Genomic DNA, 26,969 nt, shown 5'->3' on the forward strand with positions numbered 1-26,969 from the left:
AACTTTTCCCTAACGGGGTATTTTTCTGCCTATTTGGAGGCCTTTCTTCGATCAGTGTGGTTTTTTGGTTTTGTTTTTCTTTTTTTTTTCCTCATTTCTCAGTCTTTTCATGAATACTGCCATAAACTGTCTACTTTAAATATGAACACAGCCATGCTGCTGAAGGTCTGTTGCTCTGAGGGCCTGTTCTAGTGCCTCTTGAAGACAACAGTGGTGCTCCCGCTGACATAATGGCTGTTGGATCAAGCCTGAAGTATTTGAGGTTCTTTCTGTTTTGGAATTTAAAGCCAACATTCTTTTTTTTTTAAAGCACAAACACTAGGAAAAAAGTGGTGGTGGTTTGTTTTTTTTTTTCCTTTTTCCAATATTTCAGTTTTAAGCATGATTTGTTTTATTTCTTGAAAGGGAAGAAAAATACTCTACTGCATCCCTGCTTTGTGTGAACACCCATTAGCCTACACCCATAGCAGGGCAACATGTGTGCAGACCTGTATGTCTTCTGGATATCACAAGTGGTGCATTAGCCAATTAGATCTGATACTGGATGTGTTACTGATGGATCATAGGGGTAAAACTCGCTATTTAAAGGAAAATTAAGACGCAGTGGTTGTTAGGATTTTGGGATGTGGAGATGTGAATGCTTGGTGGAACCGCTTTTTGCTTGCGGGTTGCTTTTGTACCTTGGATGGTAAAACTGTGAAGGGCAGAGTTTGTGTCAATGCAAAAGTGAGGATTCAGCCACACAAATTTTGTTAGCAGTCTGGGATTTTGCTCGGTGCCGTGATTTCAGTTGCACGCTGTTGAAGAGGGGTGCTGCCTGGCTCCCGCTGAAGGTGGTTGCACCTTTTCTGTAGCTTCCAGTGAACGCTGGATCAAGGTCCAAGCGTTCTGGAAACTGCAGTCATAGTCGGCTCCGTGGTTTGGTTCTGTTCTGAATCATTTTTTTGCCTTGGATAAAATTTGAGAAGGTTAATACTTACTAGGAGTGTGGCTGTGCCACTGTTAGCCCTGAAGTTGGTGATAATGACTTCAGCATTTCTGAAGGGATGGGCTTGGGATGCTAACAATGCATTTAATTACCATATGCAATGAGCAATAAAACCATACTAATGAGAAGTTAACATTGAAAGCTGCGTCCATCCTTACAGCTTTCAGCCTGGGAGAACTGGAATTGTGGAAAAAGAGAAGCAATTGCAGGCTTTCCCCGGGACACAGAGCGGTGTGGCAGGGCCACATTCTTCATGCTTTGCTGTCTTCCCTCTCTCCTTCTGAAGGAGCAGGCAGCTGATCTGTGCCCCTGACCTATTCCACCATGTTGTCCCATGCCTCTGCCCGCGTGTTTTGGCAGGCAAAGGCCGCCAGCTCAGTTGCGGAGCACTCCTCTTGGTAGTGGGAGAACAGCTGCCCTTCCATTCGCTTTTGTACCTAGCATTGGGTTTGGGTTTGTTTGGCACCTCAGTTAGAGACCCTGGTGTATATAGTATAAATGGAGTATAATTAAAAGTTATTTTGATTGTTGGGTTTATTTTTTTTTTAGTGACATATGTAAGATGTTCATGCCAATGGTTGACTCACTATATTTTGGCAAGAAAAGTATTAATGAAACACATTCAATACTTTAAATACAGTGAAGTGGTGTATGAGACTCATGTACAAGGGAGGCTGCTCTGTTCAGGATAAATCTGATGTGAATACTGTACAAACCTGTATTGGCCTTTCAGATTCCAATATTAAATTACTGCTTTTGCAAAAGTCACATCAAACGTTTTAAAATCCAACTGTAAAATGGAAGTTGTGTGGTTTGCAACTTTTCATCAGCCTGGAAAGTAAGTACGAGCTTTGGTTAGAGCAGAATACGCTCATACACGTTAATAATGGTGTAGTCAAAATATTTATTGAAAAGAAAAGGTAGAATATTTTAAATGTTGCACCTGCCATTATATCTTAAAGCACATTCTTCACACCTCACTGCCAGTGCCATTATCAAGTCTGTTTTATAAATGTACATTTCTTCAAACTAAAAAGTGCATAATTAAAAGTATTATGTTACTGCCATATAGTGATACAGAACATTTTATAATTGCCAATTCATTGTAACTATTATTTATTTAAAAGTGAATTGTAAGAATGCTTTCTGATCAAATGAACCAGAGTTGTTTTAAAAACGTTCCCATTAGCTTGTTTCTAAGGTAGCATAAGCAATGTCCTTGGGTTTGTTTAGAATAATTTTGCCAGTAGGTGACCAATTCTAACCCTTTTCCTCCGGTTTAGTCCTTTACCCGTTTTAAAGACGATTTACAGAAGTTTAGTTTTTTGTATGCTAATCTCTGTTAATTAAAATGTTTATAAAGTTTATTTTTACCAAAGAGATGCAATTCATTATGACAAAATATTGCAGAATAAACTTTGTTTTATAACATTTGTGACTTTTCTGCCCACATTTTTCATTCAGATGATCAAAGGGGCTTTTCTAAAATAAACAGCATTGCAAACAGAAAGCGCTGTGTTCTCTCTTTATCTACAGACCCTGGTCTCAGATGATGCTCCAAGTCCTCTGCCTTGCCATTAAAGTCTCTTCCACAAGACTAGGCTAGTGTAAAATGCCAAATGTGTAATTCATTGTAGGTCTTGGCTTGATTAAATCTGTTGCATGCATGTGCAAGTCATCTGTACAGTAACAGAACCCTATCAATCCATTGTAGGATTTGCTTACAGTCAGGTTCCTCCGTAGCTGGCCCATAATATTTGAAAGCATCTTATAAAGGCCAAGATTTCACCCTTTAAACCTGGAAGTCGAGGTATGTTGTGACATCTTGGAAATAGCTGAAATGCTACTGCATACCTTTAGCCTTCCTGTGCAAAACATTCGTTTAAACAGAAATAAATCTTTTTCTGATGAAACATCTATGATTATTTACAGTCCTGTATCCGTATCGTTGAGGCTAAGTTGCTTTATATGATACTCAAAAGATCAACAGCGTAGTACAGGACAGGTTATGTAAAAATGCGTCCCTGGATAAAGCTGCATAGGTCTTGTTTGGTATTTTTTCAGTATTTACTTTTCTTTAGATATGATTTACGGCATCTGTCGGGTCTTTATAAATAAGGCCTTATGGAAAGCACACAGGTGGGAACATCCCCCTCTTCATTAGCAGGAATTAAATACTCCCCATCCCACTTTCCACTTGTCTCAGCTTGCTGCGCCCAGGCCAGCTTTCCCCTCAAGTGCACACACATGTGTGTGCCCTTCCAGTGCCTGAGACACAGAAGTACCAGAGGGAAACAAGATATGACGTGATGCTTATCTCTCTTAGAAGCAGGCATTGGTCCATCTCATCTGTTTTTATTTTTTCCACCTACTAGTATCACTGGATTAAGTTTCCTCCGTAGGATCTGATGGAAATACAGTTTTGTTTGCAATACTTTAAGTGATCTGGTAGATTTTAACAAAGACCTGCCTTCATCACCGCATCAAATAATACTTAAATCACAAACTACAGAATGTATGTGCACTATTAATATCTTTGATTTAGTGTTCATCTTAACATACTGAGCAGAGAACAACTGCTCTAATTAGTTTGGACAAAATCACAGCTATGTATCATATGTTAATGATATATTTCTAATTGTTATTCACTATATTGTGTTAAGAGAGCCTTAAGTTCGTTGTTAAATTTCCCAAGAGTGTTTTTCTCTGGTACGACTTTGCTGGAAATTACCCTCTGCATGGAGCCACAACTCTCGAAATAAAACATTAACTGAAGCAATTACCCACTTACACCAGCTGTATTTTAAGAACATTTGTTGAGGAAATACTAAATAAATTAGATTTATTTTGCAAAAATGGCTGTCTAAATTTGACACAGAACATGGTTGTATTTGACACAGATCTTGATTTCCAGATACCTCGAAGTCTTCTTTGTTTGAGCAGTCTGAGTAAACAGACGATCTGGCGTGCTTAGAGGTAATCACACATGAGTATTAGTCTAGCAATGTTCCTGTGAACTTTCCCAGCCTATTTGGACATAGAAACTCTCTTCCCTGTTTCTACCTGCGAGAGTTCTTGCACCAGAGACGGCAAAGCAATACCGCCTCTGCTCGAATTTTTGAGTCTTCAGATCAGCTGGGTTTCTTGTTCTCCATTTTCTTCCAGAAGGCTCTCCTAAAAGCTACTTGCTCTTACAGTTATAAACTAAGATTATTAACTACCCTTTGCCAGTGGTAGTTTAAACAGCTCTTCATTAAACATCGGAGTGTTTGTTTTCCTATTGCATCAGTACAAAAGCAATCATTTCCCTCCTTAGGCTCTTGACTTATTAAACAAACCAAGATTATTTGGTTTCTGTTTGGAAGACATGATCTTCATTCCTCTTAACAACTTTTCTGTACATCAGTTCCAGTTTGAATTCAGCCTGCTGGCACGTGCATGAGAAGAGCTATACTCTTGTTCAGTGCTGGTGCTTTTTGTAACCTGCCGTAATACCTTCCCTGACTTTGAAGCACCACTCTTGCCTGGTATGTCCTGGGCTTGTCATGGCCTTTACCACAGCCATATACAGTCGACTAATCCAGTTATCAACCAGTATGTCTATGCCTTTGTTCTCTTCCTATCCCTGCCAAACGGTGAGACCTCAGTTGGCAGAAAAAGTTGGTAGTTCATGACCTGGAGCTGGATTTAGTGAGAACTGGCCTGATCCTGACTCTTCGTGATCTCTCATGGTAACCTTCCTGCTCACCAGGAACTCCTTGTTGGCACAGCCTGTCCAAATAAAGGAAGAATGACAAGATTTTTCAGCCATGATATAAATTTCATCAATGCATGTTGCCATTCAGCTCATTTTGCTGTTACCTACAGGGTTGGATTTTTCGGTTTAAAACAATGAAGATAGATCAAAAGTGTCTTTACCACATGTCTTAGTAGGAGACGCTACGTTTGCGATCATCACACTTCATTGGAGTCATTGGAATGATTACCCTCAACCAAGCACTCGTCTGTGCACTTTTCAATGTTCAGATAAGGACATCTAGTTTCTTAAAACTAGGTATGTTTAGCTAAGTGTTGCTATTATGTTGGTTGCCATAGTCTCCATTTCCACAGTATCTTGATTTTCCAAGCCCTAATGGGCAGCATACTAGATTGGACTGAATACCTAATTTCTGTATCCATTCTGAAGACGCTGGTGGCTGTTAAGCACTTGAGTATTTTCATGTCTAGAGAGGCAGGTTGGTCCCTATCAGACTGACCTCAGAAGCACTGATGTACTTACGTGCTTTGCAGTTGGCAGGCAGGTGTTCAGAAAAATCTCTGTAGGTGCCTATATCAACCTTTACACAGCATCACATTTAAAAATAGATTTCATGCCTCTAAGGCTTATTTTATTTAATTAACTCGGTGTCTTGGCTTCTTACTAAGATCCAGTAGGTTCCCAGTTGTTTTAAATGCTAAAATTAGCTCAAGAAACTAAATTTTCAGTTGTTTTAAGTAAGAGTACCTTTTATTCTCTCTCATAAGCTTTGTGCGTGTTTTCTGAACTGCTGGTGGAGGTTTCCATGCTCTGAATACACAGTCGGACCTCTGCAAATTACAGGCATTTTGCTTTTCTTTTGGCTGGGAGTAATTTGAAAAGATTAAAAATCCACCTGTTGAGTTTCGCTACGGTGCGCTGGCCGAGATGACCTGCTGTTTCGCGTAGAGCCTGTGAGCCCTTCCGTGGGGCTGGTAAGGCGTAGGCAGAGCTGAGCCATTTCGAAAGAAAAGATGTTTCCTTAAATCTCCGAGTGGCTACACAAATCTGGGTATTAACTTGAGTGCGATTGTGCTGTATGCTACCTTAAAAAAAAATGATGCTGCCGTCCTGCATGATGTCACCTTGACCCAATCATAACCCATTTTCTGTGAGCATAACGTTAACTCCCCAGAGAAGCATCCGCTGAGTGACAGCAGCATCCCATGCAGCCGTTGCTAAGCGACAAGATTCGGCTTTCAGCAGGATCTAATTTTAAAGTATTTAACCCTAGATCTGTCAAGGCTCATTATTTCCGATGTGGTTGTTAATCCCTACTTGTTGGTGTCCAACTTCATAAATACCCTGTTTCTGGTAGTGTTGCTGTTTTATTTACCGTATATAGTGGCTCATAACGAGGAGAAGCATAAGCACCCCAGGTAGATCTTGATACCAAATTTCATTCTAGTCCTGATCTATACACAGAAATTTGGGATGCAATGAGAGGTGGAAAATAGTGCATTGTCATCCTGTGAATCTTCCTTTCTTTACTGGCTTGCACCTACTTTCTCTCTAAGGAATGCTGGTTTTCAAATGAATGAATGCTTATAGATGGGTAGCTGGCAATAAAAATTAAGCTTTAGTATTTAATTTTTAGTAATATTATGTGCCCTAGCTGAATTTCATCTTCTTACCTAAAACCATTCCCATAAACTGCTGTCATTTTGAAATTTAGGATTTTTTTTTTTTTTATACTGGAAAACTTTTAACTCTTTTAAAACATTACATAGAATATTTATTGTGATGTTCCATTGAGTATTTTTTTAAAAAATAGTTTGCTACATTTTATTTCTTTCTAAAGTGTAGAGGCCTGGAAGTCTAGTCCCATATTTTTTTTTAAAAAAGAAAACATTTCTGACCAACTGTGTCATTCCTTGATTAATTACTACACGTCGCTGTAAGTGCACTCAAGTTCACTACTAGCTTGTTAAAGGTATGTGATATTTCACTCAGTTGCAGCAATGCTGCTTTTACTGGTCAATATCATAACCACATACAAAAAAAACCCCACACACACTCAGAACTGGCCAAAAAAATCCCCCATAAAATGTAGTAAAATAAAAAAAAATTAGACGATTCGTATTTTTAAAAATGCTAATACAGTCCATCTCAGCCTCGTAATCGCCCCTAAGATTCTTCCTCTTCCCATTGTTAGGATTCAAACCCGACACCGCGTTGTTCCTCACGCTGTTTCTCCTTTCCAGTTCATACTAATCCGCAAAGACAAACCTGTCTCCACTGAAGCACTTTTCCCAGCAGCAGTCAATTTGATCATAATACTCCCCTGCTGCCTTTCGATCCTCCCAGGGTGTCCCCCCTTCCACTGCTTCGAGTTCACGTTTCCCACTGCCGGGTTTGTGATGTACAAGTAACTGTTTATCGCCTTCTCCTTCTGCACGGCATTTTGTGCCTTCTACCCGAGCTCTGCCAATGATGAACCCTGCCCCACGTCTCCTCCATCCCTCTTCTTTTCCATAACAGTCTTTATACACCAAAGACCTGGCTTTATCTTATTCCAAAAGTCCAAATTATTTTTGGAGGTGCCACAATCTTTTTAAAATGAAAAAATCATTTACAAAAAAATCTTGATTAACAGGAACAATTCTGATTAAAATGTTTCCAGAACTACTGGTAAATCTTCCAGGCCTCTCTCCTGTCTCTGCTCATGTGTCTATCTCCGGAGATTTGAGAAAATTAAGACAAACCCAAGCCATCTTTGCTGCAGGTAACAGCTCCTGGTTTATTGATGTTACTTGCACGGGCAAGTCAGGACTTCTTTCAAAGGCCTGCAAGTCTGTGTCCACAACTGGTGTACGTGAAAGAGCATCCACTCCTCACTGTACCATCTTTATAACGCTCCTTCTCAATTCAGCCTTTTGTCTCTCTCTATAAAAACAGCTAATTTGTCTCTTGGGGTCTAATGCACACTGCTTTTATTTTTCTTTCTCCAGCAAATGTGCAGGACTGTAGAATCTGAGTGCAGACAGTCTTAGCTGGGAAGCATTTCCCAACTATGGCCCCTGCAAGTGTGAAGACAAGAAAAGCAGGAAAGAGGCGGCAGAAGATGCGTAGACCTTCAACAAAAGATGGCAGGGCTAAGCAAGATGTTTCATTTTCCTGGAAGAGGGGAAATTCCACATTCCAAAAAAATCAAAGAAACAGAAACTTTCTCAACTGTTACTAAGTTCTGCTGTTTTATGGAATGAGTATCAGTAAGGATTTGCTGTGAAGATACAGAAGTTGCTGCTGTTGCACCAAGGGCTGGTACGTGTAGTACCTGAGTGGAATGTGAGCTGCAAAGTCAACTCTGAATTATCACAGGCAGCTGCCTGCTCAGTTTTTCCATCTTCTTGTTCTCAGCAATTTCTTTGTACACAAAGGCACCACTCCCCCATCCATGCACACACCCTATAGATGACTCAAGCCATTTATCCTATGGGCTGGGAAGGGACGTGAGAGACAGAGAGACTTGTTTTCGTTTCTATTTTTAAATGCTATGGAAACATCGAAATTATGATAATGACGACTACAAATAATTAAACTGTTCTGTGAAGTATCTGTATATGCATATACTTTTTTTTTGAGTACTTGGCTTTTTTTTTATTTTATCAGAACAATCAGAGTTTGAAAGAGGTGAAAGGTTACATATAATAAATGGTTTGTTACAGAGTCACCATGAGAAATAATGAGCGCGTATCGTGAGCACATATCCTGCTGTTCATACTTGCCGTTGCTAAGATAACAGAAACAAAACACCAGTTTAGGGTGTTTGCAGCTTCCGAGGATGTGGTTATGCGTTGCTTGTGATAGTCTGATGACTAAAAATGGCTCCCCTCCAATCATTTTTGAATTTTTTCTGGATCTTAGAAACCCTTTTGTTGTGAATACTTGAGCATGTAAGTGATGACAATGAAGCTTATTTTCCCAAAGCACAGAAAACATCGTGGATGATCCAAAATATATTCTTTGTTTATTTCTCTACCTGCACCTATTCACAGGGTATATGAGTACATGTTCTGACTAATCAAACAGAGAGGAAGGCACTATTTGAGGAGGGAAGGGAGGATAAAAGAGCTTGAAAATAGAGCATAGCAAAACAATCACTGCAATTCTTAAACAAATTATTTGTCTTGAGACAGCATCTAAAATTCAACGCTTGTTACACCAGCTGCTGAGCACAGACATAAGAAAAGGACAGCCTCTGTTCCACTGTGTATCCCTTGCTCTCCATTCTCCCCCATGAAAGCCAACAAGACAAGCAACAATGCGATGACCCTTGTAAGGGATTTCTTTGCTCAACACGTCATGTTTTAGCTTTCATTAAGTTCCGCTGCCGTAACACGTACTTATATTCATGTGGATGGATTTGCAGAAGGTAGTGTTTTGGGGGTCCTGTAGCAACCACCCCACACTGCTTGGCATTCCGCTCACTTGACTTCTCTCACTCTGAACTTCTGATGACAGGATCAGTCCTTTGCAATTACATACTGAGTCACTGACAAGGAAGCATTAGGACACCACGCTGCAGCAACACGCATTGTCTGCCTCTCCGGTGCAGTGACTGGAAAGCCTTGCTCTCTAGGGAGAGATGAGTATTAAGAAAGTGCTTGTGAGGAAACAGCACAATAAAGACATTTTTTCACAGTTGAAAATAGGGGAAGTAACACTGCAGCTGCAATGACAAATCAAAAAGACCAATCTGAGAATTTCCTATAAGAAAGTTAAAAAAAAAAACAAAAAAAAAAAACAAAACCAAAAAATAAGCCATATAACTTTTGTTACCTGCATGTTTGGGGAACTTTGACTCAAAGCTATTCACCAAGTACCACCATGAAATGGTGATAAATTACAACATTATATGTTCCTAACATTACAGCGAATCCAGAAGAAACTGGGTAAGAGACAGGACCACTTTAAAATACAAAAGGCTGGCTTGATGCTTAAAATACAATGAAGTAGAGTTGTTCTGATGAGCCTAGAAATCCTGCAGTCAGCTCTCAGCTTTACAGCCTTCAAGCAGTAAAAGCACCCATCTTTTGATTCACTCCATCCGCTTGTGTTTTAAGAAACTGGCATTACCTCCTATGATAAATGCTCTACGTATTGTACATTTGGATTTTGCATTCTGGATGGACAGATGCAGGCAAATAAATTCTGTGTTCCTCCACCCTGAATGCTAGCTGCCCAGTCAGGAACACCGTTGTTGTCAGTGGGAAAGCAATTCATTCTGCTACAACTAGGCACTGTAATTCCCTCAGCTCCCTTTCCCAGCTTTCAGCTGTGAAACCTCTCTGCCAGCATTCACTGCACCAGACATAAAGAGAAAAATTTTATCACAAAAGCATCTTTGAACACAGCACAAACCAGGACTACTGTATTTTGCAAAGTATGTTCAAAGCATTTCAATCTAACATTTCATGAAAGACATATCCTAGAAAATGCAAACCTAAAAACACAGGCTTAGAATCAACTGTAATATTCCAGTATAAAATTTACTGCACGGACATGTGAGGACATACCATGCCAGGTATGTTGCTGTTAACCCTGGTTTGCTGAATGGCAATTGCAAACTCCCTTTACTTCATCCAGAACTTCTGTAACAAATACAAAATGGAGTGGAAGGAGTAGTCTATCATGGCTCTAAAGTTAAAAACTAGAGCTTCCTTATCTCTTATTCCAGTATTGCTATTTAAGCTCTTCTGGTCATGCAGAACAGCAGCAAGATCATTTTGATGAATATTGACAATAAGTATTTTGCTTTTTTTCCCCTTTCAGACTTCCTAAAAGTGTGCAATTTCTGTTCTTGGCAATACGGATCAGTGACCTGTCCTCCAACATTAAGACTTGCTGTGGAGACACAAATATATTCACTAATCTGGCCACCATATTTAGTGCTTGCCAACTCCACCACCATGATAAGCAAAAGAATAGCACACACCATCGAAGCCTCAAGACTAGGGAAAAGGATTAGCTTTCATTACAGTCACCTATATCTACTCCTACTTAAGGGACACAAAGAGAAAAGGAGGTACGAAAAGGATGATTTAGTATCTCTAGCACTACCTGCTACCGAGGAAAGGCTATGAAGATACCATCCTGAAATCAAGTGGAAAAACTGATACCATGGAAACTGAACAAAAATAATAATTTGCTGTTACATCTCTACCCTAGACCAGGAAGCCCTTAACCTGCAGATCACCAGAGCTGAGCATATACTGGTTAAGCATCATCACATTTTTGCCTTATTATTCTTTCCCTTACACATCTGTTTCCAGTTATTTCGAGAAACAAAATCCTGCATTGGCTGGATATCTGGCAGGACCAAATACACCTATTATGACGTCTTCAGATTCTGCTTAAAGAGCGCTGATGGTGTACACACATTTAAACGCTCAGCAAATCTGAGGATAAAGAAGAAGAAAATGGAAGATAATTAGCACAGTCTAAGCGATCTCTAAAGGAGGATCCCTGAATGGTGGAGAAGCTGAAAGGCGGCTCTGACACAAAGGGACCTACAGGTTGGGGGCAGCAGAGAAGGGCCCTCCGCGGGAACCCCAGGGTGCAGATTCTCAAACTGACCCCCAGACTGCGGAATTCCAGTTTCTGCAACCTGAGAGCAGACCGGTAGCACTGCAGTAACGATGTACCCGCGTCCCCCTTCGTTAGGAGCTACGGCAGGTTAGGAGCCACTGGAGGTTGGATGCGGGAGGGAAAGCCACGTGCTGCTGACGACTCATCCCCTCCCTGCCGGGCGAACCGCGGCAAATTACCGAACTGCCTTTTCTTTCACCCCTTCGCCCGTGCATCCGCAAAAAACGCGTTCGCCTCCGTTTCTGCGGGCGTTACACGCACCCGCCGCACGCCAGGGGAGCCGGCCCTCCAGCAACCGCCCTCAAACATCGCCGTCGCAACCGGGCTGACCTCCGCCGCCCGGGGCGACCGCCCCGCGCCGCCGCCGCTCTCCCGGTGCCGCAGGCCCGGGACCGGCGCTCCCCCTAGCGGCAGCCCCGCCTCGGCCGAGGATCCGCAGCCCCGCCTCGGCCGAGGAACCGCAGCACCGGCCCGGCGCTCTGCCCGCGTCGCCATCCGCCGACATGTCCCCCCGCCCCCGCCTGCCGCCCGGGCGGTCGCCGGTGCCGCGCGCGGACGATGCTTTTTGGGCGGGGCGGAGCCCCGTAGCCTCGGGGCCGCGCGGGGCCCGGCGGCTGTTACTATGGCAACAGAGGAGGCGGGGATGGCCTCATTGGCATCACGTGGCCCGGCCCCCCCCCCCGTGCGACCCCGCCCTTCTCCGTGCCGCCATCTTGGAAGTTGCGTCAAGATGGTGGCGCCGGCGACTTAAGCTCCGCCCTCCTCGCCCCGGCGTGCGGGCTGACGTCGTGACGTTTCGCGTTCCCGCCGCTTGAACCCGGAAGTGCGTCTTGCCGTCGCGGCTGTGCGGGGCCGGCGGCTGCGTTAGCGCCGAGCCGGCGGCGGGGGGATGGCGGCCGCCGCGGAGCTGCAGGGGAAGTACCAGAAGCTGGCTCAGGAGTACTCCAAGGTACCGGGCGCCCGTCCCCGGTGCTCCGCGAGCGGCGGCCGCCGCCCTCCCGGTGGTGCCGCCCCTCCCCAGCCGCTCCCTCAGAGGAGGGGGCCTTCCCCGCTCGGCCCGCGGAGCCTGCCCTGCCCGGGGGGGCCGGCTGCGCTGCCCCGGTGGGGCGGCGGGGCCCTGGGCTCTCCCGGCTGGCTGGGCTGCCCTCGGCGCTGAGCTCCCGCCGGAGCGGGGGGCTGGGCAGGACGGGAACGCCCGTGTTATGGTAGCTTGAAGCGTTTGGGGCGCGAAGGCTGCGTGGTCTGGAGATGAAGGAAAACTCGGGCGGACAGAGGAGATGCGAGGTGGCAGGTGCCGGGGAAATTCCCGAGTGCGGGCTGGGCGTGCTGGCTTGGGGAGCAGAGTGGTCTGGTTTGTCAAACATCCGTAAGGACAAATGATGGGTTCAGCTGTGCCAAGGGAGTGAAACCAGCAGTGCTTTCCCTTGGTTCTCCGCTTCCCAGTCAGGTGTGAGCGTTTGTTGAGGTCTTGGTCTTGTGTCTTACCTGTAGACTCTGTTTGCTTTGGCTGGTGGACGTGGGAGTTCAGTGGTGTTAGTGGTGCTTGCAGTGGTGTTGCAAGTCTTGGAAGTGAGGACGCTTGATTCCACACTTGCCTTGTGGTCTGTTCCCATTCTTCAGGTACCTTAGGTTTCCTTTGCTTCTTATTTCTGTTGCTGCTTAGCAGAGTGTTTCCAAAGTCTTGTGGCCCGTAGCAGAGAATGCCTTGTCTTTCCAAGGTGCTTGAAATGATTTCTTGAATGGTCGAGCATTGCTTAATGCAAAACTCTGTTATTGTTTCCTCACTAAAAGGAGGAGGAGACCGTTGGTCTTGAATGGCGTAGCTCTTCAATAGCCTTGGAAAAGAAAGCCAGCACTTTATCTTTGTGTAGCCCAGTGTCAGAGTGTTTGGCACAAGGCACTCGACTGTATTTGACACCTTTCCCTAGGTTATAGAACGAGGCCTCTTTAAATACTATTCTTTGTGCAATTGCTATAAAAAACCTCTACAGAATCTAAATTGTTCGCAGGTGTTATTTTTTAATGCTTCCACAAAACCATTTTAAGAAAACTGAATGCATTTTGGAGCCTTGTAGGTCACAGAGTTTGTATTTCTTGTTGCCTTCTGCAGTGGCTCTGCTATACCTTGAAGATTAAAAATGGCTCAGAATAAGGTAATTGAGGGACTTTGCTGCTTGATTCCTGAATGAAACTTTGCAACATGGACCTTTTGGCTATAGCTTCTGGAAGTTCCACCTGCTGGATCCTCTTTCTTTTAGTATCGTGGTGTCCAAAAGCTTTCTTTGAACTTCATCTTGCAACTTTCAGCCTGTGATGTTTCATTGGTTATTTGTGGGAACTGTTTTTTGGTCTTATCCCACTTCTTGTGCAACATCTCCAAAGCCTTGTGGGATCCCCTTTGCAGAAAACTCTTCTTTTTGTGCAAACGATGGGTGGTTCAATTGACTGTTTGTTGTGCGCAGGTGGAAATGGAGAGTAGCCCTGGGAAACCGTTTGCCTGTTCACTTAATCATGTTGTGGAAACTGAGGAGAGAGGTAGACAAGAGCTTGATGACTTGACTCATGAAGTGCTGAGGGAGGTACCTGCTGAAGGATTGCATTCCCTCTCAGTTCACAGAGCAGTCCAGAAGAAGGATGTGTGTTTTCAGACTCTCTTCTTCCTCTCAAGTTGAAACTCCTGGCTTTCTCACACAACTCTGATGGAAGTAGTAGTAGTCCAAAGGCTCTTTCAACTTGTGACAGCCTTTGGTGTATCACGACTGAGCTAGTTCACTCTGCATTTCCTCGCTGCACCTGATGTGTTCCTGCATTAGTAGCTGTGGCAGAAAAAAGGCGTAGAAAACTACTACGCTGCTTTTTTTTTTTTTTTTTTTTTTTTGCTAGGGACACCCTGTGCTTGGAAGCCTTTCTGTGCTGCTCTTGCAATTTTCTTCTTATGCCTTTGTGATGCCTGAGCAGCACAGTGGGAATACTGCAGGGGAAAAGCCTGTGCTTAACAATGTCAACTGACTTTTGACCTTTCGAAGTAAATATATCGAGTCATCAGACTGAAAAGATTAGCTGTTGCTGTTTTATGTTGGATCTTGCCTTTTGCATCTGCCAGAGGTATTCCCAAACACTGTGCAAACCCTTTAATTTATATCTGCAACGGCTGGACTCAAACATGTCAAACAAATGAAAACTGCCATTGAAGAAACCAGGATTCAAGCAATTATCAGGGAAGGGAAGGATGGAACTGTCGGTATCCTCATTGCTGCAGGGTAGAGGTACTCTGTGAAGTGACTGGGAAATAGGTTTCTTGAGTATCACTTCCCACCGCAGTTATTTTAGCTCAGATTTGTGAACTACATAAGTCTTAGAGGGCTTTTTCTTCTGTGCTTTTTATGTGTCTTCACAAAGTGTTTGTCAAGCTGTCTTTGGATCATCTGCCGCTATGGGTAACAAATATTTTTGCATTAGAGTATAGTTAAGCTCTTCTTGAGTTGATACAGATTTTGACTTTATTGTGAGCCCTGCTTATGTTCCAGAACCAGTCATGAGCAGTCTTGGGGAAAAGAGAGGAGACAGAAATAGCATTGAATACGAGTAAGAACTTGGTCAGTCAAGGAAGAAGTTGTAACTTTTCCATATTTGTTCACTGCTCTTCAAACCTTATCTATATTTAAGTAACTAATCCTCCGAGATACTTATAATTCTTATGAATATTCAGATGGTAAACTAACTTCTTGTTTCTTGGCAATTCAGGAGATGAATTGCATGCTTTTTTCAACCTGGAACCACCACTCTCTACCTGAACAGAATGCTTTAAAAAGCATGCACATCTGGTGCTCTCATAAGAGAATATAATGCTTTATACACATTCTAATGAATGGCTTTTATTTATTTCTTTGTCTTGCATAGTTATTGACATCTCTTATTTTTCAGCTTCGAGCTCAGAACCAAGTACTGAAAAAAGGGGTTGTAGATGAGCAAGCAAACTCTGCTTCTCTGAAGGTAATCTCTCAAAATTGCTTGTGTCAGATGTATTAAGCTGTGACAAAATAGATAAATGAGAGTATTTTTTTACTCAAGATGTCGTGATTAAAAGAATAAAGAAGGAACTTGATTTAGTAAAAGAGTTTCTATGTGCAACTGTTCTTCATTGTTCTCTACAGGTGCTGACTTTGTAAAAGTGGAAGATTGCTTCTTGATGATTTAATTCTGTACTTATAGAATGAAGTTCTTACTTCAGGGTGATCTGTGGGCACCTTAAGAAAGTGAAATCCGTTTTTTAGTTTAAAAGAAATAACTTTCTGCCTCTTCAGTGTTCAAATAATGAAGAAAGCCATTTTTTTTAATGTGTTGTCTTTTTTTTTAATGTTATACTTCTTATTAAAGGCATGTGTGAGGGTAAGTGTGAAAGTTCTAACATTAAACTTTTTGGTCATTCAGGAGCAACTGAAGATGAAGGATCAATCACTGAGAAAACTGCAACAAGAAATGGACAGCTTGACCTTTCGAAATCAGCAGCTTGCCAAGCGCGTGGAGTTGCTTCAAGATGAACTTGCGTTAAGTGAAGCGAGGGGCAAGAAGAACAAGGTATGTGCTAAAAGCAAAAAAACTCGCTTAGCAGATGTCTGCTCCCCACCTGTCAATGTCTTATCCTCATTTCTAGCAGCAGTTGCTTTGTGTTGAGGGTCGAGCTGTATGTTTTTGTCAGAACTTGTGTTATTGACTGATGTTGGTGAAAATACTCACAAAACAGATATTGATACGTATAATATATGCGAAGTAGTTCTGTGCTCTTCTTTCTAGTGCATCAGCTAACTGATACTGAATCGTTATCTCCCTTTCCAGATATTTAATAAATGTTCAAAAAGCTGAGGAAGATCTTGCAGATCTGTGATTAATCTACTGCTATGAAGAAAACTTGCTGCTCCTCACTTCCTATCCCTGCCTCCTTGCTTTGTAACTTTGATGTTGATGGTTAACTCTTCAGTCTATGATTGTAGCTTTTCTAGTCGACTTGTAGATAAATCTTGTCAAATGCTTTGAAACCTAAATTTTTAGCTAGTATTTCTTATGTCACGTCAAAATGACAGAATAATTTCAGTACTGAGACCTTTTCTGTGCCCAAATGCTTCCTGATTAAACCTGTTCTTCCTGATTAATACCATGTTCTGTCTAAGATCATCCGTGTCTTCTGTAACTAACGTCAGAATTCCAGGGGTGACGGGTCTGAACTTCAATAATTCTCAAGCATCCTTTGCTCCCTTCCTCTTAAGAGGAAACCCCTCTTAATTACTGTCATCTTTTCTTTTTGATTAGCTCCCAAAATGCTGTAGCTCTCAAGACTGAGATTAAAGACACTGTCCAACTGACTGGTGATATGATCATCTTCCTTACTTTTTCCCTAAACTCTTCTGCATTTTTTTGCTATTCAGTTCCTTGACAAGCACAGTACTTCTGATTTACATTATTCATGCACCATAGTAGATTGTTCTTCAAAATGCAGTTTGACCCTCTCTTCTTTTATTTCATGTAATGTAACTTATTGCTTCACTAGACATGTTCCTGAATTTTGAGGGACCTCAGTGTGCCTTGAGTAGCTGTGCAAACCTTTGCTGCTGAATTTCTTTCCTTTTTGGCTGTCAGAATGCACAGTTCTGTGTTTTTGTTTTGTTTGCCTTTTTTTTAAGTGTTTTTACTACCTTTTGAATAAATTCCCTTTAGTTTTAGCTATGGAGCCTCCCTGAATACATACGTTGTATTGAACATAGAATCATAGAATGGTTAGGGTTGGAAGGGACCTCAAAGATCATCTAGTTCCAACTCCCCTGCCATGGGCAGGGATGCCCTCCACTACACCAGGTTGCTCAAAGCCTCATCCAGCCTGGCCTTGAACACTTGAACATACCCCTACTAAATTCCATGTCACTCTTATTTCAGAGACTTGCCATTGAGGGACTATGTAAATTGCATCTAAAACTATTTAGATTAAGGTTTGGATAGATGATCTGTGTCAGACTGCAGTCCTTTTAGAAGGTGGAGAACATATGTTCGTATCTCAGGTGTTGCAGTTCATAGGCTGGCATCAAATGCAGAGGTGGCCTAGCTGTCCCAGGCATCTCTAGTTCAGTGTTATGTTTAAATGTAAACAGTCTCCTTTTTGTTTATTGGTGGTACTACCTTTGTTCAGTAGTGTGGTAGAGCAGAGAAGCAGTGTGAGATTCACTGGTGGTCTCTGAGTGTTTTGTACAAAATGGGTGAAAAACAAGGAAACAGTTGGCAGAGGGATGTCTGTATTCTCAGGGTAGCTGGCGGACAGCAAAGACCTGTCTTTTTCAGTGGCACCTTGTGCTACAGCCTGCCATGGGATAGTGCCCTTTCAGTGACTATTCCTGATTCCTGCTGAGACCAGACCAGCTTACACCTGCACACTTAATGGAGATAGATACACCTTACGCACAGCTCCCAAACCCAATGAGCTCGTGTGCGTAGGGCTTCATATCACCGACTGCGTGGAATCGGACAAGATTCAAAGGATGTCAAATGGACACCTGCCCATACAAGCCATTTCGTGTGTGTGTGGATGTGGCACCTGAGAATGAGTCTCTATTGAATCAGCATTCTACCACTGTACAGTAACAATGGTGTGAAGGAAAAAGCACTTTTAGGCTTGTGCTGTGTGCAATATGCATACTGTTTGATATATTAGTCAACATAAGTAAGATAAGTTCTCATGTGACTCTGTTGGGGAATGAGTGATGGGAAGTGTTTTCAGATACTTGGGGATATCCACAGAGACTTGGAGATAATGAACATGTTTTCTTTCTTTCAGAAAAGTGCAGAATCCTCATCTCAGTTGAGTCAAGAGCAGAAAAGTGTCTTCAATGAAGATCTTCAGAAGAAGATTGAAGAGAATGAACGACTGCATATACTCGTGAGTTAAACGCTTTTAGCCTTTCTTTTTGATTCAGAGAACTAGTCACACAGAGAGAAAATAAAATGCCATTTGAAAACTATGGGTTTAGAACCTTAGCTGTATGCAAAACAGATTAAATTGGTTAGCTTCTTTGTAAAGGTGTTCACTGGGCAAATGAGAAGGTATTTTGACTTCAGATTTTTAAGACATTATGAGGAATAACTCAAAATACATGTGTTTTCTCATTTAGATTTTTAACTTTTGGTGACACTTAACTACTCTACTGAAAATAGCCGTATAGTTGGTACTGAGTGGAAATTTCTTTTTAGTTCAGTAATTGTTTCAGAATTGCCTTAAACCTTAAAATATTTTCTGCAAGTTGCCGTAATTAAGTCAGGAATTACTTTACTGAAATGGAATGTGTTTCACTTTGGTTTAGAGAACTTGAGAAAAACCTTATGGCTCAAGTTTAATATTTTAGGTGTCTACTATTAATCGCCAATCTATTTAAAGAATGCTTGATACTATGAAATTTTAATGAACACAAAGTACTTTGTTCCTATATCTTTTATTTGTAAATATCAACATAAAACTTCTATTTGCCTGAGAACTAGTACTTGTTATTAACCTGGACTGGCTAAGTAAATTGTTGTAACTGATGGGACTAGATTCTGGAGTGAAATGAAGCTTTTGTATGAGCTCTGCTTTTCCTCTTCTAGTTCTTTGAAGCAGATGAGCAGCACAAACGTTTAGAAGCCGAGCTGAGAACGAGACTTGAGGTTTTGGAAACTGATGCTGCCCAGCATCAGGCTGTGGTGAACAGTTTAACGAAGAAATACACGGACACTATAGAAAAGCTGCAGAATGATAAAGCCAAATTAGAAGTAAGGAGTTTTTCTCTTACTTTCAAGTTTGAAAAGTTTTGAAATGAAATGTCTTGCTGTGTCAGTACTTACATTGTGAGATTATCTTCTTGCATAAAGATCAAGTCTCAGACACTAGAAAGAGAAGCAAAGGACTGTAGGCTTCGAACTGAAGAATGGTAAGTGTTTTTATTTAATATAATGAAAAATTGATATAAAGAAATAACTGCTATAAAGATTAACTGGATTATTTTTAGAGAATAATACATTAAAAAAGGGAATTAAGAAAAAAAGACTTTGATAAAACTCAAGAAACTGAGCAACAGCACATTAACATCAAGAACGTGCAGGTCAGACCCCTTTTCCTTCTGCTGAGTACGTAACTAGACAATCAATTCCACAGATTCAACTTGTAGTAAGAGCAGTTTTGTCACCAAGCTCTTTTACATAGCTATCAAGTTGATGAAAACTTGAATTTATTTGTAATGGAATGCTATAAAAAAAATAAACTACTGAACTTGTATGAGACAAAGATAGGTGAATTTTCACAAAGCTTGGTTAAGGTATGCTGAGACAACTGGCTGAAAAGAGTTTCAAAAATCCTCCTCCACCTGAAAAGCTCCTTGAACAATTGTTTTTGCTTCAGCTATAACACACTCAGCTAGAATATTTGGAAATTTTTGTTGGAGAGACTGTAGTGCTAGTTTTGGAATACCTTTCTTGTCTTGAAGACAAGTTGTAGAAAATGGGAAGTAGTTGAGGACTGTGGGCCAAACCAAATTAGGATGCACTTTTCTGATAATTTTTAAGGTGCATTTTTTAAAGCGTGCAGTATAGATCTTTAATGTAACGGGCTAAATGCATAGTGAATGATCAGATGAAGAGTTCCTTCTTTCAAATGGTAACCTTGAAGTATGTATTTTAATTATTTTGATAGATGCGAGGGTACTTGAATTCCAGTAACTCTTATCCAATATAGGTCAGGGTTTCACTAAGAATGACTTGCAAAAGAAGATAAAGCTGTTTTGCTGCCATTTGCTTTTTTGTGCTGTTTGAAAAACAGTGTAGTCTTAATCTGCCACTGTTCGTTTCAGGGCTTATCTGTCATGTTCTATGATGACTGAGTAATTAACATTATTGTAAGAAATTATCCCTACCATTTAAGAAGGGAGGCTTTCTTAAATAATAAAGCCTGACGCTTCTTTATTTTAAACACTGAAATCAGTGTTTCATGAACACACGACCAGAAGATGTCTTTGAGAGCATTGCTCTTCTGTTTTCGCAACACTTTCAGGGGAAGGGATCCATTTGCCTCTGACACCCACGCTTTATTCAGGAAAGCCAGGGCATATGAGACTTGACATCCGTCATGCCTTGAAAATTAAAGGGCAGAATGTAAACTGAAACATATCAAACTACTCGTTTGCCATTCCTTTATAGTACTAAAAGGAAACATCCGTACTTTCGCAATTTGTCTTTGAGTTGATTTTCTGTCATGCCCAATGTTGCTGTGGTTCATGCTGTACAGTTTCTATGCAGTTTTGGAGCTGCTTTTCAAGAAAAATGTTTGTTAATATGCATAAACTACTTATTGGCCAGTTTCTTCGTATCCTACTTGTCTATTTTAGATTCTTTTTCCTTCCTAGTTCTGATAAATCTCCATACATCAGATGTTTTTGTAAAAAAAAAAAAAAAAAAAAAAAAAAAAAAAAGTGGGGTGGGGAACCTGTCACTTTGACACCTTCCCCCCACCCTTCACTGTATGTGCAGGAGTTCTAGATGTCAAACAGGAAGCAAAACAGTGAAGAATTTGGGGGCCTAAGTTGGGTAAGGTGTGGAATTTGGTCTGAATCAATATGCCGTAATCTTTGTTGACATATGTATGTAATGCTGGAATATGTTACTGTTCATCTCAAGAATCTATGCTTAGGTTTACATCTATATACACGATGAAATGCAAGTGAAGCAGATATAGAGAAAAAGTGCTTGAGAATGCACCAGAAATATAATTGCCAAGTCTTGTGGGAATGGGCTGTATCATAGCAGTGTTTAAATGGAGCTTTGGAAAGCTCGTGAGGTATTTCTAATAGTGATGGGACACAGATAACAGAGTTATCGACAGCTCACTACTTGCATAGTTGCATCAGGTATATAGTAACTAATTTAAAGGCCTTTTGCATTCCCATTCCAATTCCAGTAGAAAGAATACCTTCTTATAGCTTATACAATAATTGCAGAATTGGAAAGTAATGTAAAAATTAACTCTGAAGTAAGCTGAGCTTCTCAAGAACTTAAGATTTACAACAGTTTATTGCATCTTTCACTGCATTTGTTACAGGTTAAAATACAATGTCATATATTAAATATGACATAAAGGAGGAAAAATTATTCCTGCTGTCTTATTTCTATCCGACTTCTAGAAAGAGACACCTGTACACTCAAGGGATGCTTATGGTGAGATAAGGTGGTGGTGATACAGATTAAATTTTAAAGGTTTACAATGTGTGTGTGTGTGGTTTTTCGTTTGTCTTTCTATTATTTAGCCAGCAACAGTTAAAGAATCTTCAAGCAGCTTTGGGCAGTAGACTGGAAGAATCTCTATGCATAATCAATGAAAAAGTACCTTTTAATGACACAAGTACGTATTGCCTTGGTCTGAGTTTCTCGTTTAATTTTGGATATCCATCTGGAGGAAGTACTACTTATGAGTTAAAATGTATTAGCTGTAAGAAGTGTTGGACATAGGAACTTGGAGGTAATTGTAATAAGCATTCATAATACTTGTCACAATCTTGTTTAGTGATCTTAAAATAATCAAGTTTTTTATATATATGTGTAATGAAAATTAAAACTTTTGAAGGTTTTGAGTAATTGGCTCAATTGGCACTTGTCTTAAGTGTTGACAATATTGTAAAAGATGAAGGAACACTGTCAATTTACTGGTTTCTGCACAAAGATTTCTTTAGTCACTCATCTCAGCATTATTTTTGGCAGAGTGTATTCAAGAGTTATAGTAAGTTAAGATGGGGATGAACTAGTGGATGCAGAGATGTTGACTTAATGAGGCATTGCATCAGTAATGGTCTACACTTCCCACTGTTAGTGGGAAGTCTGTCAGTGTGCCTCATGTCTGATCAGAAAACATGCAGGCAAGTTCTTAGCTGTGGTTTGCCTCAGACTTGTTCATCTTTTCAGGGAAAAAACCCTCTTTGAATTTGGGGACTTTTACCTGAAGCATCCACTTTTAATTTCTCTTCGTTTCCAACTGCTACTAGATAAACTGAAGAAGTGCAGAGGATACCATGAAGTTGGGAGTGCTCAGCCTTTGCATTGCTTTGGTACAAGAATCATAGAATGGCATAGGCTGGAAGGGACCTTAGAGATCATCTAATCCAACCTCCCTGTCATGGGCAGGCATGCCTCTCAACTAGATCACATTACTCAAGGCTCTGTCCAGCTTAGCCTTGAACACCTCCAGGGAGGGGGCATCGACAACTTCTCTGGGCAATTTATTCCAAAGTATTACCACCCTCCTACTGAAGAATTTCTTCCTAAGATCTAATTTAAATCTGTTCTCCTTCAACTTAAACCCAATTCCACTTGTCCTATCAGTGGACACTCTTGTAAAAAGTCCCTCCCCAGCCTTCCTGTAGGTTCCCTTCAGGTATTGGAAGGCAGCTATTAGGTCCCCCCAAAGTCTTCTCTTTTCAAGGCTGAACAATCCCAGCTCCCGCAACCTGTCCTCGTAGCAGAGGTGCTCCAGCCTCTGGATCATCTTTGTGGCCCTCCTCTGAACACGCTCCAACAAATCTGTCTCTCTTATGGTGGGGACACCAGAACTGGCTGCAGTATTCGAAGTGGGGTCTCACAAGAGCAGAGTAAAGGGGGAGAATCACCTCTCTGGACCTGCTGACCACGATTCTCTTGATACATCCCAGGATGCGGTTGGCCTTCTGGGCCGCATGAGTGCACTGCCAGCTCATGTTGAGCTTCTCATCTATAAACACTCCCAAATCCTTCTCCAGATCAGTGCTGTGTACTGGGTGTTTTTGTAAATAACTTGAACACGAGGTTGTACTTGGGCGGGCAGCAGTCTGTGCTCTTTTGGCAGTGAGACTAGGAGGACCTGGAATGTTGAAAAAGCTGAAGGTGGTGGAGAAGGAACAGAGAAGAGAAAACAGGCTGTTGAATTTCTGTTAGGTTTTATTGGTAGGTTTTACATTTTTCATTCAGTTTAAAACTTTGATGACAATGTTTTGAATAGCCTTAGGTTCTCTAAAAGCTGGTCTGGCGGTGTGCTGCAGGGGTAAGCCTTCCAAGTGCTCCACTGGGTTGCCAATCCAGTGAATCTTGGCTTTGAAACACTGGATCATCTTCACTTTAGGAAATGTTGAGTCTCATACAGCGCGTTATGCTTAGGTGTTGGTGCCTCGAGTTGACATCCTTTCCACTTCTTTCCCCCTTATGAAGATCACTTTGCCTGGCATCTCCTGCCTATTTATACTTCCCTGGCTTCTTTACCTGTAAAAAAAAAAAAAATCAGCTGGTTATTGTTGTGGTGAGAGCTTAAATGCAAATGATTTGTTTGTCTGCTCACTCAGCTGCCATAGCATAATGTTTTTGCTTGCGTGGAAAACACTCCAAATAGCCGACAGATCTTTAGTGGTAGAAGAATGAGGAGAAAGTCAGGAAATGTTTGTCTGCTGTGGATTCCAACTGTCTTCCTATAGGCTCTGTACTTGGTTTTAAGTGTACCTAGCAGCTGGCTTCAGTTTCAGGAACAATCGAATGATGTTGACTGCTAAGCATGATTTTGAGAGTAGAAAGAAAACAACTTTTCTGAAGCATTTCCTTACAAGTAGGATGTGGTAATTTTGGACAGAGGTGTTGTTTTTTGTTCTGAATGCAACTACCTCTTCCCATGTGTTACTTGCCGAATGTGAATGATACAAAAGGAGTAAGAAACTGTAAATTTTCTTTACGTGTAAATTTTAAATTAAAGTGGTTATTGTATTTAATTGAGGACGGATGTGATCCCTTTTAAATCTATAAGACTTTGTAAGCTATTCTCTAGTACAAATATCCCTCTACCTCTTTATAAATTGTTCCTGCTTGTAGTTGAATAATAATTCTTGTTGCTCTGTAACTGGAACAGAATTCTGAAATATGTGGCAGGTCCATACCATTCTAAATTATCAACAAATCAAGTACATGCAGGAGTTGGTGGTTTTTGTTTGTTTTGGTTTTCTTTTTTAATGTGCAAGCCATTTAAAAATACTTTCATCTTATTTGACAGTCCCTGGAATATAATTGAAATTCGAAGACAATCTTGAATTCTTTAAGATTCTTAAGAATCTTAAAATCTTTAAAAGATTTTTACTCTTGTTAGTGGTGTATACTGTTCTTTTGAGCAAGAGGATTTTCCTCTTACTGATCAAATCCGGGGTGTTTCAGATGGTTAAGTTTGATTTACAATCTGAGGCAAGCGTGGAAGTACTTTCTCTCCACCTAGTCGTAGTAGCGGTTCTTAAGGGAGGGTGTTGCGGCCTACTTTATTGAAGCCAATTAATTAATCTTTTTAATTAATGTTACTTAAAGGAACTGTAACATTACTGCAATGAAATTTTATATTTTTTTAAAAATCGCTGTTTACCAACAAGGGTCTCTTAATAAACCCCACGATTTACTATGTGCGTATAACTCAATTTTTGTCCTGTAGGATGTAATCGATACAATGCTCTGAATGTACCATTGCACAACAGAAGATACCAGGTAAGCACTTTTTGTGGCTTCATATGCAATTTTCTACACAGATACTGATAAAACAGTTGTTTTAGTGACCCGAGATGGCAGAAGACAGCCTATCTTACTACTGTCATGATGTTCCAAGAGAATTTCTGTCCACAGAGCCTCTCTGCTTTTCAAAAGGTAGTCTATACTGCTCTTAGGTTGAGGAGTCAAGTTGTCTGCTCACCTCACTTCACTAGAGCTAGTCATTGCCTACTGGCTGGTGATCACTGTAGGTCTCAACTCAGGCCTGCCTTTCTGAAAAGAATGGCAAAAACGTTTAATGTTTGTTTCTTGTTAAAGTTATACTAAATATTTTTTTACTATGCCAACCGCAGTAAGTCAGGACTTTACATGTCATTTTAAAATTTGGTCAAAACTACCTTAGTTTAAAGGTCTTAAGCTTTTTGTTGGGGAAAAAAAGTAGTTTTGGTATCTTAAATTCCTTTGCCCTCCAACTGAGCTTCTTCAGTCACATCACTTGAGCCTCAAAGAACGTTTGCACTTTAACTTGGTCATCAGTGTGTATGCTAAACTACCACATTAGTTAATGTTACTTGTCGCTAGCAATAAGGAATAAATAATGTATGTTTGAGAACTCTGCATGGTTCACTCACATTTTATGGGATACTTCTTGCCAAAACACCTCTTACTTGAATCCAAATCACCCTTACTAATTTAAATATTATTTTTAAAAAAGGAACAGTTTCCATTCATTACTGTAATTTTGACAATTTCCTTGGGAATGTGGTTTATTCAGTATTCAAAAAGGAGCATTAGTTTTCTGTCAGTAGCTAAATATATTAAGGCTTTTTGCAGTAGTAAACCAGGTATCTTGTTGCAGTCAGTATTTCCCTGGCCTTCATGGATAGAGCTCCATCCACTGCGCTTAGTGTTTTTTCTCTTTTCTTCTATGATATGCCTCAGACCTTCAAGTTGGTGCTTTCAGACATTCAGATGCCACTGTAGAAAGATTTCAAATAGCTGCCTTCTCCTTCAGAAGTGCCTATAAAGAGACCTTGTTCGTAATATGCCTGCTGTGAGAACAGGTGACCTGCTGCCCATTTTTTTTGATGGAAGTGTAGTCTTAAATCAGCCTGTTGCTGAGTACTGAGAAAAATCTGAATAACTATGTGGAGAGTTTCTCCCTCTCCTGTTTTCTGCTAGCACTATGTCAGCCAGCCTCATGCTTCAAGATCTGCAGTCTTGAAAATGTTCCAGAACAGATTTTTATGCCTGCCTTTGCCAGTGGATGCAAAATGCTAGTGTATTAGCACAGGCTGCAGTATAAAGTACAGCAAAACAGTAATATTGTCTGTTTTCCTCCCTTGCATAGCTAATTAACATACACAAACTGAGTGTGATGACTGAATTAATTACTCACCATTGTCCCTGATCCATAGTCAAGTGATTTAACTTGATTTAGCACTTCATTGAGACATTAGGAATACATCTCTGAAGGAGAAATTATTCTTGGCTGAAATGTGACTTTAATCTTATTCTCTCCTCCATAAATCACAACAGAGTGTGGATTTCTTCCCTGTTACCTTTGCTTTTTCAGAATGTTCCTTTTTGGATTAAGTTCTTGGATACCTCCGTACTTCACTAAACCCACAGAATAGCCTTATTCATAAGCAGCAGCTTGGTTCTGTCCAGGTGGGAGAATAAGAATTGAGTGTTACTGATTAGAGAAGCAGACACCTTTTATTCTAGGAGAAAACCTAATTGGTTTTCACTAGTTACAGTTAAGTTTTCTTACAACCAAGTAAGAAGCGAGAAGAACTGAGCCGTTGTTAGCAACTGGTCTGTTGACCTCTACAAATCTTAATTTCAAAGATGGTTTCTGTAATTGTACTATTAACCTCTAAGTGTTCTTGTGGCCTGTAGTTTGAGAAATGCAGCAAAGGCAAAGCATCATCTGTTGTATGAAATAAAAACGTACTTTGTCATCAAAGAAAAACACGCCCTTTTAAGTGTCATTGTAGTTTATTCACAAACTGTAAAAATGACGTTAAAGGTAAATGCTGTTCATTTATGCAT

The 26,969-nt window shown here is 40.9% G+C and overlaps 1 protein-coding gene across 5 annotated transcripts in view; it reads left to right on the forward strand.

The window, feature by feature from the left end:
- Positions 1-12,239: 12,239 nt before the first annotated feature.
- The window catches only part of PPP1R21 (protein phosphatase 1 regulatory subunit 21), a 34,824-nt gene continuing 20,094 nt past the window's right edge, over positions 12,240-26,969 (forward strand). For 4 of the 5 annotated variants that reach the window (XM_086631782.1, XM_086631783.1, XM_086631784.1 and 1 more), the window contains exons 1-8: positions 12,240-12,324; positions 15,300-15,368; positions 15,807-15,953; positions 18,196-18,297; positions 18,999-19,163; positions 19,263-19,321; positions 21,686-21,780; positions 24,862-24,914. In XM_086631782.1, the coding sequence (XP_086487908.1) occupies positions 12,265-12,324; positions 15,300-15,368; positions 15,807-15,953; positions 18,196-18,297; positions 18,999-19,163; positions 19,263-19,321; positions 21,686-21,780; positions 24,862-24,914 (750 nt within the window). In that variant the 5' untranslated portion in view covers positions 12,240-12,264. Of the gene's footprint in view, positions 12,325-15,299; positions 15,369-15,487; positions 15,615-15,806; positions 15,954-18,195; positions 18,298-18,998; positions 19,164-19,262; positions 19,322-21,685; positions 21,781-24,861; positions 24,915-26,969 lie in introns of those variants that run through there. The other variant, XM_086631785.1, reaches the window with a different exon arrangement.

The sequence above is a fragment of the Tauraco erythrolophus genome, chromosome 2, assembly GCF_009769465.1.
Source record: "Tauraco erythrolophus isolate bTauEry1 chromosome 2, bTauEry1.pri, whole genome shotgun sequence".
NCBI lineage: Eukaryota > Metazoa > Chordata > Aves > Musophagiformes > Musophagidae > Tauraco > Tauraco erythrolophus.